This window comes from Gorilla gorilla, chromosome 2 (assembly GCF_029281585.2).
Source record: "Gorilla gorilla gorilla isolate KB3781 chromosome 2, NHGRI_mGorGor1-v2.1_pri, whole genome shotgun sequence".
Classification (NCBI taxonomy): domain Eukaryota; kingdom Metazoa; phylum Chordata; class Mammalia; order Primates; family Hominidae; genus Gorilla; species Gorilla gorilla.
This window is the reverse complement of record NC_086017.1, coordinates 20,762,205-20,782,780: the sequence shown is the minus strand read 5'-3', so window position 1 is coordinate 20,782,780 and position 20,576 is coordinate 20,762,205. Positions and strand designations below refer to the sequence as shown.

Sequence of the window (20,576 nt, the reverse complement as noted above, 5' to 3'; positions counted from 1 at the left end):
AAAGCCACGTTCCTCCACATACTATTTTATTCCATACCCTTCTGAGCCCAGAAGGATTTTGCAGAGGACAAAGTAGAGATCTGAGAGAGGGAAGGTCATCTGCCCAAAGGAAGAATGAGGACCCTAGCTCATGTGTGCTGCACCACTCGCCCGGTCTCCTGGTCTGGTGGCCCCTGGGTGACAGCAGGAGCCGTGGTGGGGGAGCAGGAGCATGTACTCCGCACACGGGGAGGGGGCTGGGCAAGGCGCCCGCCACAATCAAGGCGCAATCAGCGCTAATCAGCGTGTTCTTGAAATAGACCCAACTGGATGGGGGAAGCGAGCAGCCGCCTGGGTTTGTATAGCGGCAATCAGAGGGAGGCAATTTTAGATTCGAGGGAACAACAGCTCTTTGTCCATGCGCCCAGGGACTCTGCCGAGCTCTGCGGAGCCCACTGCGGCTTGGAGATAAAAACACCCCATCAGGCCTGCAGCTGCCCTGGCCCAGGAAGTGGGGCGTGGGAGCAATGGGTCCAGCTGCCTCCAGGGTGAAGTCCAAACTCTCTAGCATGGTGGCTGAGTACCTACTGTGTGCTGGGCGCATGTACACCTGCTTCTTTTGTGAGATGGGGGCTCTGTTTTGCAGGGGAGGAGATGGAGGCTCAGAGAGGAAGAGGTTTGCCCAAGGTCACTCAGCTGAGCTGGGATGGGAATCCAGTCTGTCTGGCTCCAAAGCCGTGTCCATTCCTTTCATGGGGGCCCATCGGGCCCTGGGAGGCATTGTTTTAGGTTAACGTAAGCCAACACCCTAATGGAACTCCCAGGTCTTGCAAAAATCTTGAGGCTCAGAGATTATTGGTTCCAATTTGCAGATGAGCAAAGGGAGGCTCAGAGAGGTGAAGAGACTTGCTCAAGGTCACCCAGATGGTGTAAGAGATAGAGCCATGATTCAGATCCACACCTTTGAGATGCCAGAGACCACGCTGAGCTATGAACTTCTTCAAAGGCCCAGCCTTTGCCGACCCTGGAGCCTCCTTCCTCTCCCTGCTGAACGATGCCTGGTGGTCATGCAGCTGGCCCTGGTGGTGGACATGGTGGGTTTTTGGTGAGCCAGCATCATCCCCCATCTGTTGGCCCCCTGATTTCCTTTTGGGGTGGTAACCCTCAGGCAGAAGGGAAGTTCCCTGACAGTGGTGGGCTCTGGCTCAGGTCTGCCATGAGTGCTAACAGGCATGAACCGCCCCACCACAGGGGTTGAGGGGAAGGCACCTTGGAGGAGAAGGCAGGGAAAGCTGGCCAGGAGGAGGTAACAGCAGTCCAGGGGATGATGGGAGGTCAAACAGTGGCTGGGGTGGAGGGAGTGAGTGGACTTGAGACGTTTAAAGGAGGAAGAGCCAATGAGACTCACCGGTGGATTGAATGCGGGGAATGAGGAGGTTTTCTCGCTTGACAAGTTAGCCCCAAACCTCAGTCATCCTCAACTCCTCTCTCTGTCAATCCACCAGGAAACCCTGCTGGTTTACCTTCAAAATATACCCAGAATCAGATCCCGAATCCCCTTCTCTCTGGTACAGCCACCATCATCTCTTTCCTGGAGGACAACAGCCTCCTCCCTGGTCTCCGTGCTTCCACCCAAGCCCCTGCCAGCAGCCCGAGGGGCCTTATTAAAACAGGAATCAGAGCAGGTCCCTTTCCTGCTGAGAACCCTCACTCATCCTCATTGCACATCTGCACTGGCCTCGGGGCTCTCTGTGATCTGCCCACCACCTCTCTGGCCTCCCCTTCCACCAGTGCCCTTTGCTCACTTTGCATCAGCAACCCTGGCCTCCTAGCTGCTCTGGGAACACTGCAGATGAGCGCCCACCCAAGGGCCTTTGCACACACCGATCTCTCTGCCTGGACGCTCCTCTTGGGACAGCCACCACCGCCCTCCTTCACCTTCCCCATGAGGCCTTCCCTGACCAGCCTGTTTAAAATTCCAACCTCCCCATTCTGACCCTTCCTATACCTCTTCCCTACCTTATTTTTAACCAGATAATTTATCATCTTCTGCCACACTGCATAATTTTACTTTCCAAAATGTCCGTGTTCTTGCCTCCTCTGGCGAGAGTGCGAGCTCCCCGAGGGCAGGGCCATAGTGGATGCTCCATCAATATTTGCCAAATAAAGGAAGTGGTTGGACAGCGGTGTCACTTACTGAGATAGGAAGGAATAGGCTGGGCAGGGGTAAGGGTTGGAGGAGGTGAATTCAGTTGGGAAAATTGGGTTTGAGATGCTGAATGGATGTTCAAGAGGAGAGATCCAGAAGGCAGTCAGATATGTAAGTTCATATCTCAGTTTTCTCATCTGTAAACTGGGCTGATAATCCCAGCTCCCTCAACAGGTGAGTGTGGGGAGGGAGGTCTGAAGAGTTAATAGAGGCGGCAGCACTTAGAACATAGTCAGCCCTCAACCAAGCATGGCTTCCTGGCTTGTTTGCTCCCTTCTTCCTTCAACAACCATGACGAGCTCCCAGAGACAAGCGGCAAGCTCAAGGCCCCTGGAATGCTGGCCCATAAATGTTACGGGGAGCTCTGTGGCCCGGAGGAGGGGTCCTGCTGCATCTGCCTCTTCCTTGGCTTCCCAGGGGAGGCTGGAGACAGGACTGAAGGCAGCTTACATGGTGATGCCTCCTCTCCCCTCCCATCTCCCTCTGGCCACATCTTCCAGCCACCGGAGAATCATTGTTTCTTTCTCTGGAGCCTTCATTTATAACCAACCTCTTGATGGCAAGAAAAGGATTTTTAAAAATAGCTTTATTGATTCTGGTTTTTGGAATATAAAAGCAATAGATGTTCTTTGTTAAAAAAAATTAGATGGTACAGAAAAAATAAAAGAAAAAGGAGAAAATAAAAATCAGCCCAAATCTTATCATTCAGAGATAATCACAATCGGCATTTCCGTGTTCTGCCTCTCGTCTTTGTTCTGTGCAGGCACTCAGACATTTTTGTGTTTAAACGGGTTGGGGCAAGACTCCAGGATAGATGGAACAAGATAGGGGCTTGGGGCATGGCCGGGAAGATGCCAAGTAGGGTGTGGCACAAGGGGCCTGTGTCATTGCTAGGTACACAGAGCAAAACCCGCAGCCTGTCCCATGTGCCCTGTCACCTCTCCCACCTCACCACTATTTACACATTCACCCAATCCCACCCTCTGAAAGCTGCTGCAGAAATGCTTTCAATAATCACCTTTCCTGATCATGTGGGGCTTTATAAAACAAATGCCATATAGCCATGTTCTCATTTCATCCTCAGAATAACCAAAAAGAAAGTTCCTGTGATTAGTGCCACTTTACAGATGAGGAAACCGAGACTTGGAGAGGCAGCATGTCTTTTTTGAAGGCACACAGTGAATTCAGAGCTAGGGTGCAGGTCTCCTGACACCGGCTGGGGCCCTTCTGACCATGGCCCCGAGGAAGGAGACTCACTGGGAGAGCCACATTCTCCCTGTGTGCCGGACGCTTGGCACACACCATCATCTCATCTCATCCTCTCGGCACCCCTGAGTGGCTTATTCTGTCCACTTGTACAGAAGAGGACGTTGAAGTCAGAGAGGCAAAGTCACTTGCCCAAGGTCACACAGCAAAGGAGTGAGAGAGTTAAGAACCCTCACTTCTGGCTGTTGGGGTAGTGCTGCAAACGTGAGCTAGGGATGGGGCAGGGTGAGAAGGATGAATTGTGCGCGTTTGACAAGGGCAGCCTTTCTGTCCCCCATCTGGGCACCCAGAGTGAGACCTCTGGATCCTCTAGTCTCAACTGTGGGGTCCCAGCTCTAGTCCTGACCTCACTGGCCTGAGCCTGGACCACAGGGAGGGGGCTTGGGTTTAGCAGCAGCGCCACCTGGTGGCTGACTTGCTGCTAACAGAGCCTGGATCTGCCAGCCACAGGCCCCTCTGAGCCCAGGACTGGGATGGAGGGGTGGGGCTGGGGGAGAGTGGATAAGGGCAGGAAGGCTCAGGGCTCATTCTTCCCAGCTAGAGACCTGGGCCAAGCCAATAGTTGCCTGGTATAGAGGAAAAAAGCCAAGAATTCTGGGTTTGATCCACCTGGCTTTGAATTCCGGCACAGCCTGTGTGATGTTGGGCAAGTTCCTCCATTTAGCTCTCCGAGCCTGTGTGCACATCTGCAAAATGAGAACAAATCACAGTTCCAGTGGTTGGTTTGAGGATTATGGAAAACACCCACCTCATCCGAGGTGCATGGTAGGTGCTCAATAAATAACACTTGCCTTCACTCTACACGGTCCTCTGCCCCTCTCTCCATCATCTGACCAGGGGCTCCCAGAGCTCAGGCCCAGATTCCTCTGTTAGGTTTCCCCTAAATCCTTTGCCTCTGGTGGGGGACTGAGTTCCTGGCTCAGCCTGGGCTACAAGAGCCTCCTCACTTCAGGAATGGTTGGCTTTGAAAACAACGGCAGAGAAAATTCCCAGGAGAATAAGAAAAGCCAAGTGTTGGCTAGACCCAGATGGGGGATCTGGCACACCCAGGTTGGGAATCTCAAGAAAACTCAGGCCTGTACAAGCCTAGGAAGATCAAGGTCAAAAAGTCCTTGTCCCATCATGTACCTGCCAGCCGCCTCTCGTGGTCTGCGGAGTTCTGGCCTGGCTTTTCCATCTCTGCCAGTTGGGCATCCGGCCCCTTTATTCATGTTGGCTCCAGCTCCCCCATCTCTGCGCCCCGCCGTAAGAGCATTTCTGAGCTACCCTCCTCCCCTTTCCTCAAGGCTACATCCTGCATATTGCTCCTCCAGGCAGGGCCCCCCCAAGGTGACCCCAAGTACTCCCTAGGACTCTGGATGACTAAAATACCCCCCAGTCATGACCAAGAGCCCTGATATTTTTTATAACTCTTGATGGCTCTCAGCACATCTTAATGCTCCCCAATGAGCCTCCTTTTTTTTTTTCAGTAGCCGTTATGACTCTCATATACTCCTGTCACTCCCAGTCTCTCGTAACTCCCAAATGGCTCCACATAATTCTACTGGGTCTCCAGGCCCTCTCCCCTTGCAACATCTCTTTCAGGTCTCTGGGGGCTCCCAGGTACTTCCAATGCCTCTCACTGGCTTTAACATCCCCTTGTCTTTATCAGTGAACTCTCATGGCCTTCTATCGTTTTCTGGGAAACTGTGAAGGTTTCCAGAGGTCCCTAGTGTCACCAAAGGCATTCCAAGGCCCCTGAAGACCCTCAGACCTTCCCCACATGGCCTCCACCACCATCCGTAGCTTCTCTATGGCCTTGATTAACCTCTCAATGCTGATGGCTGTGGTGACACTCAGTGGCTCCCAACAGTGCTGTGATGGTCAATTTCATGTGTCACCTTGACTGAGCTAAGGAATGTGCAGATAGCTGGTACACATTGTTCCTCGAGTCCCTGTGAGGGTGTTTCCGGAAGAAATTAGCAGTTGAATCAGTAGACCTAGTAAACAAGACCTGCCCTCACCAAGGCAGACAGGCGTCATCCAATCCTTTGAGGACCCAAGTACAACAAAAAGGTGAAGGGAAAATTTTTCTCTGCTTGAACTGGGACATCCATCTTCTCCTGCCATTGCATGTCAGTGCTCTTGGCTCTCAAACCTTTGGGTTTGGACTGGAACTACACTGTTGACTTTCCCGGGTCTCCATGTTGCTGATAGTAAATCATGGGACTTCTCAGCCTCCATAATTGCGTGAGCCAATGCTTTATAATAAGTCTCTTTCTATATATTTATATCCAATGTTTAGAGAAGTTTCTCTAGAGAAGACTGACTACTACAGGTGGTCGGTGGAAAGCGCATGGGCCTTGGTGCCAGACACACCTGGGCTGTTACCCCAGCTCTACCACTTTCCAGCTCTGTGACCTTGGGTAGCTGAATCTACCTCTCTGAGCCTGTTTCCTCATTCCTGGTAGAATGTGAACACCATGCCAACTTACAAGGCAGTTGAGGGCAAGGTAATGCATAGGAAAGTGTCTGGTATGGTCTCCAGCACTGAGTAGGTCTTCAATGCCTATGTATTCCTTTTCCCATGGCTCCCCACTCTGGGGCAAGCTGGGCACTTGTTCATCCAAGCTCCTGTCCTGTGGAGGGACCAGCATCAGATGCCATTCCATGATAAGCATGGTGTTACCTGATCTTGCTCTGCCACAGAGATTGGTGAAGATACATGAGGGGTTATAGAAAGTAGACTGGGGTGAAACCCTGTCTCTACAAAAAAAAAAAAAATTAACTGGGCATGGTGGCACACACCTGTTGTCCCAGCTACTCAGGAGGCTGAGGTGGGAGGATCACCTGAGCCCAGAAAGTGGAGGCTGCAGTGAATGGGGAGTACCCTGGTTCCCTGCTCTCCCAAAGCCTCTGTCATCACTCGGGATGTTCCCTCGTCTCAAATGTCCTTCTCTGCCTAAATCTTCCCATCCCCCAAGGTGCAACTCAAGTCCCACATCCTTGGTTAAGTGGCTGGGTACATGGGCCTTATTTAGATCCAGCAAACCTGGATCCAAACCCAGCTCCTCCACTTGCCAGGAGGTGTATCTCTTAGAGCACATTATTTACAGTTCTGAACTCTAGTTTTCTCCTATGAAAAATGGGATTAATGACACTTACCTCTTAGATTTGTTGTGAGGCTCTGATGAGGTAATGCAGGCACGACCCTGGAACACAGCAGGTGCTCCATAAACAGTTCTTATTCCTGCCTGCAGTACTTCCCCACCACTCTGTCCATGGCACATCCTGCCATATGGTTTCCTGTGAAGTGGCTCTGACACTTGAGCCACGCTGGATGCTCAGAGAGTGCTGCATGTGTTACTCTTTCCAGTATCCCTCACAAAGTGGGCATTATTTAAAAATGAGAGAGAAGCGGTCAGAGTTGGCAACAAAGGCTGACTTTTATCCCTAATGGGTAATGAGGGGCCCAAGCTCATTTGCTTTTTAACGGCTTGAGATGGTGCAGGGGACTGATTATGAGATGGGAATACAGAGTTCTAGGGGAATCTTGGGCAAATCACATTCCCTCTCTGGGTCTCATTTCTTTGCCATTCTACCAGTGGCTAACCGAGGCCCAAGGAGTGGGCAGACTTGCTCACTGCCACACTGAAGAACTCTAACTGGCTGGAAGACGGCTAGGAACAGGAGGTCAGAATCAGAACAGCATCTCCCTGTGAACTTACTCCTGTCCAGAAGCGTATGGACACCTCTCCTCCTAAGAGTAGGAACACTCCAGGGAAGGGGCTGTTAGTCCTGAGTCCACACAAAGAATATGGTGGCTGCTCAGTAAAGGGCTGCTGAATGCATGAAAGAACTCAATTTTCCAAAGTTGGCCACTTTCAGCAGAATATGCCTGCTCTTTGGTGCCTGATCCCCTCCCCCATGGGAAATGCTTAGGCCTGAGGTAGCCTTGACTTCACTTCCAAAGCTCCTTTCCCCTTCTCTGGTTATTGGCAGTGTCTAGTAGAGGCAGCCTGCAGTGTCCCACTTGGCCAGCAGGGGTCACTAGCACACACTGCATCCTGGAGGGGTCTAGTGCGTCAATTAATTCCTCATGCTATTAATTCTATAGGCTCAAGAGTCTGCAAATGAAGTTTCCTGGGAATGAGTGAAACTCATATTTCTGTGACCCAGCCTCCTCTTGCATATGACAGCTGCTTAATGCAAGACACTTTCAGACATGAGGAGGGAAGATGGCAGGGAACAGGTGACTGCAGCAATTCCTGTGGCTCTGTGAGGGTAGGAATTACTCAGGGACCCTGGCTGTGGATCACAGAGACTTTCTGAATTCCAGAAGTCTGTGGGATGCTTTCCTATGAACAGATATTACCACCTCAGAGAGGATCAAAGGCCAAGACAGGGTCAGGTAGACTTGAGATCAGGGATTTCAAGCAAAAAGGTTGACCAGACAGGAATGAGTAGACACTGCATAAGATGATCTTACTGTAGAGCTGGCAGGACAAAACATGCCTGTGGTCTAGAGTAGCCATTTAGAGATCTCAGACACAAATTTAGAGGCTTTAGTCTAAGTTCTAGGCAATACTACAAACACTTTTTGAGCTTAGGCATTATTTATTCAGGATAATAACTAGTGTGAATTCAGAACCTTACCATTCACACACACAGCTCACGGGATCTTCATGATCCCGTGATGCCTGCATTACCTCATCAGAGTTAGACCCTGTATTTGAAACAGGAGCTATTATCCCCATTTTAGAGATGAGAAAACTGAGGCTGGCAAGGGCAGATCCTGGAGCCTAACCCAGGGCTGCATACTCCAAATCCTCATCTCTCTGTGCTCTGCCTTGCCTGCCTCAAACATGAGTGTCTGCTTACTAGGACACAAGCATAAGTTTTGTGGCAGCTATTTTCACCACTGTGAGGGGGCTGTTGCTTTATTTAGGCCTCACAGCACGAGAAACAATAAGGCATTGTGGTCAGGAGACAGAGCTTTTGGGTCAGACACATCTGAGTTCTCTTTCTGGTCCTGATGTTTACTAGCTGTGTTACTGTGGGCAAATTGCTTGACTTTTCTGTGCCGCAAAATCCCCTATCTATAAGGAGGACGGAGAAGAGGTGGCTGGGGACAGAGAAGGGCCTTAGAAGAAAACCAGGCCCCACTGTGGCTCCTTCTCATGGGAGGCTGGAGGAAGGTCTTAAAACATAGATCCTGGCTGGGGTGGCTGCAAGAATAGATGGCTATCTGTAAAACAGGGGAAGTAATAAAGAAATAAAGCAATACATAAATAAAGTGGAGAAGTACCTACTTTACAGAGTTGTTGTAAGGATTAAAAAGACAACTTCTGCAAAGCATCTAGCACATACTAGGCAAATGGTAAATACATGAACATAAAGAAGTCTGGGCTCCTAAAACACCACTGCTTTTGTTTCTAATTTGTAGTGCTGAGTTGAGACTGCAGCTTCCACACAGGGACCCAAGATGGTTTTGCAGGCATATCATGGAGGGAATAAAACCAGGACAAAAAACCCAACGAATACCACCTTGCTAGGAATAGCCACACTGATTGTTCATTTCTTTAATTTTTAAAAATGAGTAAGCAGACAATCTTGTACCCTTTGAATGCCCAATAAAAATGTTCATTATGCAAAACAGTACAACCTTTTTCATTTTTTTAATAATACTGTAAATATCTCAGAAAGGATGTATTGTTTCTAATGAATATCAAAAAAGTCATCACAATGACATGTTCCCCTGCCCCCACATTGCCCTCCCCACCCCCAAAGTTACCTAAATACTAGTAGGAAATTACAAAAGACAAAAAGCAACAATCCACCCTCCGCCCTGCCCCATGAGTAGTGTTAAGTGAGTCAAGTGTTAGCCACATGTACGACGTGTGTGTGTGTCGGCGATGGCGGACCACAGGGATCTGTGCATCCGTGAGAGTTGGTGTGGAGAACCGGTAGCAGCAGCAGTGGGAAGCCTCCTTGCCTGGGGCCTGCTGGGAAGACAGCAGCCGAGAATAAACACAAGCAGGGCCCCAGCCTGGCCCTTCCTGGGTCCGCAGAACCAGACAGCTCAGGGAGACGAGAGTGGGATGGTGGCTTGCCCATAAGAAGCTGGGCAGGCCTAAACTGTGTGCACAGAGGGGGCCCAGGCTAGGCTTCCTGTCCTGCCCAGTGGGGCATTGGGCATCCCTCTTAGTAGACACAGGCTTCAGATCAGGGCTGGCCAGAGCAGAGATGCTGGGGGTTTGCAGACTTTTGGGTGAATCAAAAACAGAGGACCCTTACAGGAAACTCAAGCCTTGGTTCGGAGAAAGCCCACATTTCCACCAAATAATATTGGGAACCTAAGGAAAAAGGAAAAAAGAGTGTGCCTTCCCCACCCTCATATAGCTCAGAAACCAAGGCAGAGGCTTGATATGAAGTCCAATTAAAGAAGAAGAGTGGTATCAGCCAGAGAGGTCTGCAGCCAGGCTGGCTGGGGAACAGCACCAGACTCCAGGCCCCACGGAGAGAGGAGCCAGCAGGATGCCCAGGTCTTCCCTCTAGTGAGAGCTGAGACTTCTCTCTGCCAAAGAAGGGAGGGAAGGTGGCCGGGAACAGGTGACTGCACCTGTAGCCTTGCGCCTGGCCACAGAGGCAGGTAGAATGGCTCCTGAACCAGGGGCAAGGATGGGAGAGAACTGAGAGGGAGGATGGTGGTAGGTGGAGGTTAGGGGACAGGAGGAGGGAGAAGAGGTGGCCTGGGACAGAGAAGGGCCTTAGGAGGAAACCAGGCCCCCTGTGGCTGCTTCTCATGGAAGGCCAGAGGAAGGTCCTAAGACATAGATCCTGGCTGGGGTGGCTACAAGAATAGATGGCTGCTTCCCCACCCAGAAAATCAGTCCCCACAGCAACTCCAGCCAGCCCTGCCAAGGGTGGAGAGGCAGAGCCGGGGCTAAGAGCAGCTGACCAGGAAAAAAAGGCAGGCCAGACAGAGGAGCCCCTGCCATGGGGGCTGAGGACCCACTGGTGTCCAGAGAGCAGGGCTGCCCACAGATGAGATGAAATTAGAGTTTTAGGGAAAACACACATCAACACCACACCATTTCTACAATAAACTTGATTTTAAATAAGCAGGTGGGGAGGAGGTACAACTGGGAGGGCGGAGATTATTGCCTGCAAGTCTTCAGAGGAAGCCAAGGTCCACGGCAGGTCTGGAAGCCAGCAAGGCACACAAAGAGAATCCCTAAGAAATAACCCAATCTGGCTCCTCCTCCCATTTGGGAGATGGGGAAACTGAGGCCCAGGGAGGGAAAGGGAGTGCCCAAGGTCACTTCATGGGATCAGGGCAGAGGGGGGTCTGCAGCCCAGGAGTCCTGAGTCTGCTGGACTTTTTCTTCTCTGCCACATAGCCTTGCTGTCTGCAAACCCAGTGTCCCTTGGAAAGGGAAGGTTGGAAGGAAAAATTATCCCTGGGGTATGGAGGAGGGGCGGCTGTGGATGGTCAGAGACAAACATGGGACACAGAACGGTCATTAAAAGGCTGACAGAGGAGGACAGCCATCACTCCCCACCCCACCTGGCCCACAACCCCAGTAAAAAAAGTTTAACAATATTATACACTTCTTCCTAATCCCTAGAAAACATTGATTAAAACTGCCCTAGGACAGAAGATCTGGCAGTCCCTGTACAGTGTTATCTCTTTGTAGTGGTTACTTCCATGACGACTGGGGGCGGGGAGGGGATATGACTTTAGAGCAGTGTACAGTGGCCACCTTAAAATTAACTTGTTAATAAATCCTGTGCAAAACAAGCAAGCCCCTACCATTAGGTGAAGTATGGGGTTGAGGAATTCATTTACATACACGGGGGAAGAAAGGAAGAAGAGCCCCAGACGGCTGGTGGCCACTCAGAAGTGCGTCTCCTTCTCTGTGATGGCTGCGATGGTCCCGTCACTCTTGAGTTTGGCATCACAGTCATTAACTGTCACCATCCGTGGGCTCACCCCAAGCTTGCCCCGCATTTTCAGATCTGTGCTGGGGGTCGTCAACTTCTGGAGTTTCTGGATGGTTGGAGAGGAGGGGAAGATCTGAGTGATTAGCTGCCAGGGTCCAGGGTCTGCCTTGGCCTCTCCCAAGCACACGGCGGACACCTGGGTGCTGGAGAATTCTCAGACCAAGGTCCGGGCCCCAGCTTGGCCTCTTACAGCTCTGTCCTGGATGATGAACAACCTCCCTGGGTCTCAGTTACCTCCTATGAAAAATGGGGACCGTAGAGGTCCCTACTCCTGGCATTAGGTCAAGAGTAAGGAGAGGCTATGGAAAGTGCTTAGCCTCGCACCTGGCTAGGAAAGGTGGCTGGGACTCAGAGCTGTCATCAGGGTCCACTGCCTGGTGCCTGCCCTCAAGGGACACCGAGAAGCTGGGGTGTGAATTGCTGGGTGGTAATGCATCTCCAGGGCTGTTTACAGGACAATTGCTGGATACCTGGGTGCATTCCCCTTGGAAGGGGTGCCATCATGTGGGGGAAGGTGTAGTGTGTGTTGGGTGTTCCTCCAGCTGTGCTCAAAGGTAGAAGCATTATCACAAAGCCCAAGGCTCACAGCCTCAGGCTGCCTTGCAAAGCAGCCTGCACCAGCTGGCTGGCTCTGATGGATGCAGACTTCTGCCCCACAGCCCTGCCCCTCAGGCCAGATGTGGCCCTGCCTCAGGCCCCTATCCCTCAGCTTCATCTGCACTCCCCAGGTTTCCTGGGAGAAGACTCCAGGCTAGGATCTGGGGGGCCCTTTCTGGGCATAAACCATTTCCCGAGGAAGGTTGCAGTCTTTTGGGTGGCTGGTTTCTCAGGATCGAGGTTCTATGTTCTCTTTCAGATCCTGCTGTGCCTGCTGTGGCACACTGTCCAGGTAGGATTAACAGGCAGACTCACCTGTGCGATTAATAGGTGCCTCCTCTCTGCCAGGCACTGTGCCAGGCTCTGGCACGGATCTGGGGCTAGAGCACGCGTTCCAAAGCCAGGTGCCTGGGTTTGTGTCCAGGCTCTACCATTTAACAAGGGCATGAAGCTTAACCCCCCGTGCCTCAGTTTCCTCATCTGTAAAGGGGGATAATAATGGTACCTGCCTTCCGGGGTTAGTATAAGGATCAGATTAGTTGAGCGGCCACCATGTTACCTTCTATCAATCAGTAGGATGCATCCTCAGAGCGCATCACTGAGGCACCTCTGTCCTCATTTTTCCCTCTAGATCCTTCCCATCCCCCAGCAGCAGCTTTGTGGGAACTGAGGCTCGGGTTGTGGACTACCTGGCACAAGGACTCTTGGTAAGGAGGGCCTGGAAACTGGGTCTGACACCTCCAAAGAAGTCCCTCTTTAATAAACCCTGCTGTCCACATCGGCAGACGTGTGAGCTCAGGGAGATGGAAGGGGCTTAGGAAAGAAGGCTCCCTCCCCTGCTTTCCCGCCCACACCAGGCCGGAGATGATCTCTGGAGGATTTAGCAGGCAACACCAGGCATTTCTGAACACCAAAAGGCCATCTGGAAGTTTGGGCAGGGGTCTTCCAGTGGTCAAGGTTTTAAGGCCCCAGGTCAGCTTCCCTCTGGACGTGTTTGGCCTGAGATCAGAATTAACCAACTGCCCTTGACCTACATTCCCTGCAGGCTCCAAGGAGCCTGACTTGCTCTGGGGCATGAGCAGGCTTGAGAAAGAGACTTTCCTTTGTGGCTGGCCCCTTCTGGCTGGATGCATGACTATTTCTGGAGCCCAGGCCCCTCGGTGGGCAGGCAGGTGGGTTGGGTGCAGCTGACTCTGAGCTGGAGCTTGCATTCTGGCTCTGCATACCCCCACTCCCCATCGCCTCCTGGGTGGCCAAGTTCAACTCCTGCAGTCCCTCGGGTGTGGCCCTGGGGCAGAGACAGGGCCACACAGTGAAGTGCAACTGGTTTAGCAGAGGAAGGTGAGGCAGCGAAATTCAGGGGACAGGACCACACAAGCCGGAGTCTCTGCTGTATCCTTCAGAAGCTGTGTGCCCTTGGGCAAGTTGCTTCACTTCTCAGTACTTCAGTTTCTTCATCCATGGAGACAAAAAGAATCTCCACCGCCCCCCCCCGCCCCCCGCCAGGATTGCTATGCGGATTAAATGACTTAGTATTTGTAAACTGCTTAGAACAGCGTCTGGCACACAACAAACACCCTGTGCTGTTTACTAAATAAGCAGAAACCCACTCAAACCATCGGGCTGCCAGCGGCAGGGAAGGAGAGTGAATAGGGAGTGCCGCTCTGGAGTAAGATGGGCTCAGTAACGATTCAGTTGCTGACAAAGGACCACACACTCTAGGACTCCAGTGACAGGAAACATCCAGGGTAGGCAAATCCACAGAGACAGAGTAGATCTGTGGTTGTCTGGGGGTGGAACAGGGGTTAACAATGAATGGGCATGAGGACTCTTATTAGGATGATGAAAGTATCCTAAAGCAGATTCATGACAATGACTGCACAATGTGGAACATTACTAAAAATTGTGTAACTGTATAGCTGAAATGGGTTAATTTTAGGATATCTAAAATCTACTTTGATGAAATTGTCTTCAACCATGTGATCTGCTAACTGTTGGCTGTGTGACCTCAGGCAAGTGACCTGATTTCTCTGAACCTGTTTCCTCTACCTGCTAACTGCAGAAAATGATGCCTATCGCCCCAGTTTGCTCTGAGGATGGCAGGAGATACAGCAGGTAGACAGCCTGGCACAGTGACACGTCAGAATGATTGGGACTCACAAAACAGTCAGCGCTAACACTTGTTACCCTCTGGTCCAGGTCTGGGTCCCAGGGCTTTTCCTATATGAACTCACTGAGTTCTCACAGCCTCTATAAGTTAGGTACTGTGGTTATCCCATTTTACAGACAGGAAGACAGAGGCTGGACTCCTAGAAACTGGCTCAGCCAAAAGACTTCACAGAGACACTTGGGCACAACCATGATACTGAACATTGGCCAGAGAGGAGTTTGCCACAGGGTCCCCTTGAGGCAGGTGGGCACAGGCCGTCATCGCGCACCATGCAGATGAGGAAACTGGGACCCAAGGCATGAACCCTGCCCACACGCACCAGCCTTCCTGGGGCGGTCTCACCTCGGGCAGCGTCCCCTCCGTCTTCCACACTGTGATGCAGATCCAGAGCGGGATGCAGAGCATGGAGGACAGGGCCATGAGCCAGCCAATGCCATAGCCCCAGGCTGGGTAGGTGTAGATGTTGTTGTACTTGAGCGGCTTGTACTTGATCAAGAAGAAGATGAAGATCCCCTGCAGAGAGATGGGGGCAGGTGCCTGGGGGATGGGCCCTCAGCTCTGCTAGGCCATGAGGGGTCTGAGGCCCAGGAACAGACTAGCCAGAGGCCGGCAGGGGAGGAGGCTGGCCCTGTTTCACAGCCGTGAAAAGTGAGGCCCTGCCAGGACCACAGTGAGCTTGAGGCACAGCAGGCTGGAGCCCCATTCCACAGGCAACAGATGCTCAGGGAATGTGGCCCTGGGTTCTGGGACCTCGCTGGGCTGTGAGGACCTCTCCCCACCCCCAGGAGCCTCTTCCCTGGCCTCTGCCCAGTTAGGAATTTTTATTTTTTCTAGTTACTGCTCGGGACTGGTTTCAAAGTTGCTTCTCAGAACTACACAGTCTGTGAAGATGCTGAGTTACTTCCAGTGCCAAGAAACGGATAAGGAGTGATGGGGTGTTTTTTAATTAAATGTCTGCTCACAAAGGCCCCGCTGTGGTCCGGTCTCAGGCAGAGCATGAACCCCAGTGTCACCCTCGGCCCTGCTGCCTTCATGGTTAACAACAAGATGGGGACAGGCCTTTGTTCCCCACATAGTCCTCGGCCCTCTGAGGCAGATCCAGCGCCCGATTTGCGTATGCAGAACCTGACATCCTGAGAAGGGAGGCGCTGTGCTCCTAGTCACACAGCAACACTGGGATCCCAATGAGGCCACTCCTTGGCCAAGCCCAGAGCCTGTGCCCATGGGTGCAGCTTTGTAAGGTGGCCTGAACCAGGGGACATCAGCCTCCTCAGGTCCAGCCTCGGCCAGGCTGGGGGCTACGGAGTGGAAACGTGGGTTGGAGGGTAGATGGGTGGGTAGATGGCTGGAGGTGGCTCCTGGTGGGGCCCTTACCGCGCAGATCCCAGGGGTCATGATCTTCCAGCACCACTTAATGAGTGACGGTGGCCGGTAGCCAATCATGTCTTCAATGTTATCATAGAACCGGTTGCTTCCTGTCCGGAATAAATCAGAGGGGAACATACACACCCCAGAGAAGTTTTGTACATGAGTCAGAGGAATGGCTAGGAGTGTTTGCTTTCTCCAGCCTGAGACAGAAAAACTGCTGCAGGAATCTTTGTACTGCTTAAATAACGACCGAGATGTTACATGTGTGAGGTTTCAGAATAAAGAGCAGCAGGAGGGATGCTGGCCCACTACTGGAGAGAGCTCTCCTGGCCTCAGGCCCAGGAAATGATGAATTTCTGGGAGAAAGGCGGAAGGTGATCCCTTTGGAGGCAAGGCAGTCAGGGGTGGGGATAAGGATTTCGAAGGCAGGGACCTGGCAGGGCTGCTACAGAGCAGGGGCCTGCAGAGGCATCCATTCCCAAGCCACACTCATGGCAGGAGTGACCATCACTGAGCCCAGCAACCCTCACCCACTTGTTGGGCTTGGGGAGCAGGAGGACCTGAGGTGGTTGTCTATGGAAGGCCAGGCACCATGCAGGCTGCTGCTCGACTACACTTTCTCCCACTTGGAGACATGTTGATGACTACTGTTATTTTACAAAGGGGAAAACTGAGCCTCAGGGGCAGAACTGGCCCAAGATCATAGTGCCTGAGCCCTGAACCCCTTCCTGTGCTGCATGGTGTGAAAGCAGAAGGTCTACCAACAGTGGGAAAAGGCCAAGGAATCCCTGAAGAGTAAGAAGAGGCCAGTATAGACCATGATAAGCCACAGAGAACCAGAGCCAACCAGAGTCCAAGCACCAGGATCCTGGGCACCTGGTGGGCAGCTGGGGTGTGGATGGGCTTGGCTGCTACTCACCATACACCCAGCCGATGCAGATGCACTCAAAGATGGCCACGAAGAGAAGGCACATCCCACTGGCGGCATAGGAGTCAAAGAGCTGGAAGATGTACATGCCACCCTGCAGGTCGGGGAACAGACACACGGATGGGAGGTGAACGGACACACGGGAGAGCAGGGTCAGCCATCTGGCCTCAGGAAGGTCCCTCTCTCTGCTCTGTGGCTACCACTGCCAGGAATCTGTTTCTCCCTAGTCTTCCCAGTTTGAAAATTGCACCCTCCCATCTGGGTGCCCCCTAATTCCCTGTCCTTTGGGGGCTGCTGGGACCGCAGATGGTTTGTCTTGTCTCAGCCCCTCACTTTCCAGCACCCCAAGGGCCAGAGACTACATAGAAAATCGAGATGGGGGAGATTCAGCACCTCTCCCTGGATGGCTATAACAGCCTCCTGACTGGCCTCCCTGCCTCCAGCCTCACCCTCTCCAATCCGTCTGCATGCCAGCTTTCAGAGGAACCTTCCTCTGAAACGTGCAAATCCAACCAAACACGTGGTAGTTTAAAGTGACCCTTTGGCTCCTTTCAGCCTGTCAGTCATGGCTGCTGCCCTCCTCATTGGCCTCATCTCCCTTCCCGCAGTCTCTCCTGGACAGACCAAGGGACAGCCTCACCTCTGTGCCTCTACACATGCTATTCCCTTTCACCTGGTAAGCTCCTTCAAAGCTCAGATCAAATGCCACCTCCTTCAGGTAGTCCTTTCTGATGGTCTCTTTCTTTCTTTGGGCCTTCATAGCATGTTTTGTGGACTCACAATTAAAAAAAGAGGGGAGTGGGGCTGGGGCACAGTAGGGGGTGATAAATGTAAGTTAAATCCTGTGGAGTGTGATCTCCATAGGGGAGGGAGTCCAACTGGCTTTGTCCAGTGCTGGGTCCCAGTTTCTGGCCCAGGGCTTGGCATGCAGGAGGTATGTGGTCCATCTTCTTGGGATGAAGAAATGATCACAGACCAGCTCTGTAGCATACAAATCCGAGATGATTGAGTTTAGTGATGTCCTAGAATGTGTGAGCTCAGCTGACCAAGGTAATCTGGGAAGGTTTTCTAGGAGGGAGGGGAGGAGAGAGGACACCAGCTGCAGATATAGGGAGAGCGGGGGTCTCTAAAGAAAATCTTTACAATACAATGAGGGTCCTTAGGGGATGCAATCAAACGCAGGGGAAATAAAAGTGTCAAAGAGCTAGGAAGGATCAGGTGGGGTGGGGTAGCCTGAATACCAGGACAGTGCATTAGGGGGCTGGAATGAAACCTGGAGAGCCTCCTGTGCATCTGCCATGGGGACTTCCTTGGAGTTCTGCTTCCCCTCTGTGCTCCCAGGGTGCCCTGGGCCTCCTCCTGTCACTCACAGACCACACACCATGGGACTCGTTCATGTCTTCATCTAGACAGGGAGAAACATCTCAATGCCCACAAGGCCAGACAGATGATACGAATGAGAAAAGGGGGGTGGGTGTGGTACCAGGGAGTGGTGGGGACCATGGCTAACTGGGGAGTATGGGCTCCATCTAGCTACACACCTCTGGAGGGCAGTTGCTGGGGAATGCAGCTGTGAGGCCAGATCTGCAGATTTTCTGGAAGACACCAGAAACGCAGATTTGTATGGGAAATTTTTCTGTTATAATTGTTGGCAACTTCGTGTTTTTAAAAAACACAGTGAGGGTGAAACAAAATGGATCTCTCAGCGGGCCATGCCTGGCCTGGGTTCTCCCATCTGTGACAACTACAGTGAATATTCAGGTCTGTGGGGGTCAGGAGCAGGTCTGAGGCACCTCTCTGTGGAGTACGGGGCTTGTATTTCTGAGTTAATACCTAAGACCCGCCCCCACCTCCAGTTGCTCTCCTCCCATGAACATCATACTCTACAAAGGAACAAAGAAATCTTAATGCAGCATTCAGCAAGTAGCAGGCTGTGTTAAATCACTTCCTGTGTCTTAATCCAGTTGGTCCTTCATGGTACAATTACAAGGCAGGCACTAGTGTTATCTCCACTGTTCACATGGGGAAACTGAGGCACAGAGCAGCGACAACACCTTCTGCAGGTCATCTAGCCAGCTAGTCAAGGGCTGAGGATTGAACCCAGGTCATCTGTCTGCAAAGCCCATACTCTCAACCACTCATCACACTGCCTTGGTGGAAGAAAAGAAGTCTGTGGCCTATTTTTCTTAGAGCTGAGCTTTAAATGTGTATAAGGAGGGAAAGTTCCTTCCAGCAATTACCATGAAGGCCAAGGTGGCACGGCCCATTTGGCAATTTGAACTTCTCCACTGCAACTGATCGCAGATAGTCCTCCGAGAAGGCGGAAGGTTGGCATGTGAAGCCCAAGCGCCTGCTGATTAACAGTCTTGGGTGACTGTGGCGCTGGCTCCCTGATGGCCTCTGGGGGCCATGAAACACCCCTTGGGCAGATGTGAGGCCTCAGTCAGAGGTTGGGTATCAGAGACTCGGTGAGCTGGGGGCACCTGGGGCAGGCGGTTCAAGAAGCACCCTCCACCACCTGCCTTCTCCAAGCAGCTGATGCCCGTGCCAACATCTGCTCCTCTTGGAATTCTGTCCGTTAGCCTCTTTAACGCATCAGGCTAACCCCCCCAATTTGTATGTGACAAGACTGTGACGAGAGACTCTAAATAATCAGTGATTAATGAGGCCCTGCTTACTGCAGCGCCTGGTTTCTCCGAGTGGGGAGAAGTGAGGTGGAAACTGGGAAGCGCTGTACCATTTATTTGCTCCAACACTGATTATCACTCTCATCAATGTGACAATGACTGGGCGAGGTAATGATGCCAGCCACTGTGCACTGAGCACCCACCCCGTGCCAGGTGCTGAATTGGCTCTGAGGGCGTGAAGCCAAATGAGGGCTGGCTCCTGTTCTCACGGCCCCTGAGGTCTGGTGGGGGAGACAGGTGAACAGGTGGACCATAGATCATGGTAATGGGGAAGAAGAGCCTGAACTGAGCTACAAACAAAGTGCTAGGAGCTGGGGGCATGAATGAGGGAAGGCAAGCTAAGAAGGCTTCCAGGAGGAGGCAGCATATGAGTTGGAAAGTGGGGGGATGAGTAGGTGCAACAAGGTGGCATGAACCCAAATGCTTTCTAGCCTGACCTCAATATTACATCAGCTGCTTTTAGTGATTCTGAGTTCCCTCATTTCTTTCCATGTTTCTTACAAAACCTATTCTTGTTTCTAGGCAACAGTTCTTTTTTTGTTTTTAAATTAATTAATTTTGTGCATATGGGGAGAAAAATACCTAATGTTACCTTCCCAAGATACATAAGAAGGTATTTATTTGACAGGATGGCTATGGGAGGTGGGGGAGAAAAATATGGTTTTATCAGATGGTCTTAATTTGGAGGTCATGGAGAACCTCTCCTAACCTGCAAGCCCAGCAGGGACAATGAGAAGAGGGGCACACATAGAAGTCCCAGGCTGGCGCACATGGTGCCCAAAGGTGCCAATATCATCATGGGAGCCTACTCTCAGAGATGCCCAGAAAAGCCTGCTTTGAACGTGAGACCACTCATAGGTAAATGCTGTAGGGGCCAGTAGCTGACGTTGTTGCTTCACCCAGAAGTTATTCTTAGGGATGGCCCAGGCGTCCAAGTGCTCACCATGACAGATCAACCCAGCGTTCCCCTGGTGAGTGTGACTCCCCTCTGTGAATAACAGCCGCGGCCTTTAGCTGAGCACTTGCACATGAAGACACTGTGCTGAGGGCTTGATGAGAACTTCCATTAGATCCTCACCATGACCCGCTAGGAGGAAGCATAAACCGAGTGGCAGAGGGCACTAAACCTGACCCGGGTCACACAGCTGGTCACTTTTAGAGCTGGGAGTTGACGTCACACACCCACTTCACCCCGTGCAGCCCGAACCATGCCACTCACCTCTGTTAACATCACGAGGCCCAGAAAATAGGAGATAACAGACAAGGCTAGGATGAGCAGCTCCCGCCGGTAACCCCTCCGGAAGACCTTGGGGTACATGTCCACCACGGCGGTCACCAGGCTTTCCACACACACAAACTGGATGGGGAGATACGATGGTGTGAAAC

General features: G+C 51.9%; 1 protein-coding gene across 1 annotated transcript in view; it reads right to left on the bottom strand.

The window, feature by feature from the left end:
* Positions 1–9,000: 9,000 nt before the first annotated feature.
* The window catches only part of SLC6A11 (solute carrier family 6 member 11), a 127,183-nt gene continuing 115,607 nt past the window's right edge, over positions 9,001–20,576 (bottom strand). The window contains exons 10-14 of the mRNA XM_004033612.5: positions 20,410–20,547; positions 16,495–16,597; positions 15,582–15,682; positions 14,550–14,720; positions 9,001–11,486 (exon numbers count right to left, since the gene is read on the bottom strand). Coding sequence (XP_004033660.1) covers positions 11,334–11,486; positions 14,550–14,720; positions 15,582–15,682; positions 16,495–16,597; positions 20,410–20,547 — 666 coding nt within the window. The 3' untranslated portion in view covers positions 9,001–11,333. The remainder of the gene's footprint in view (positions 11,487–14,549; positions 14,721–15,581; positions 15,683–16,494; positions 16,598–20,409; positions 20,548–20,576) is intronic.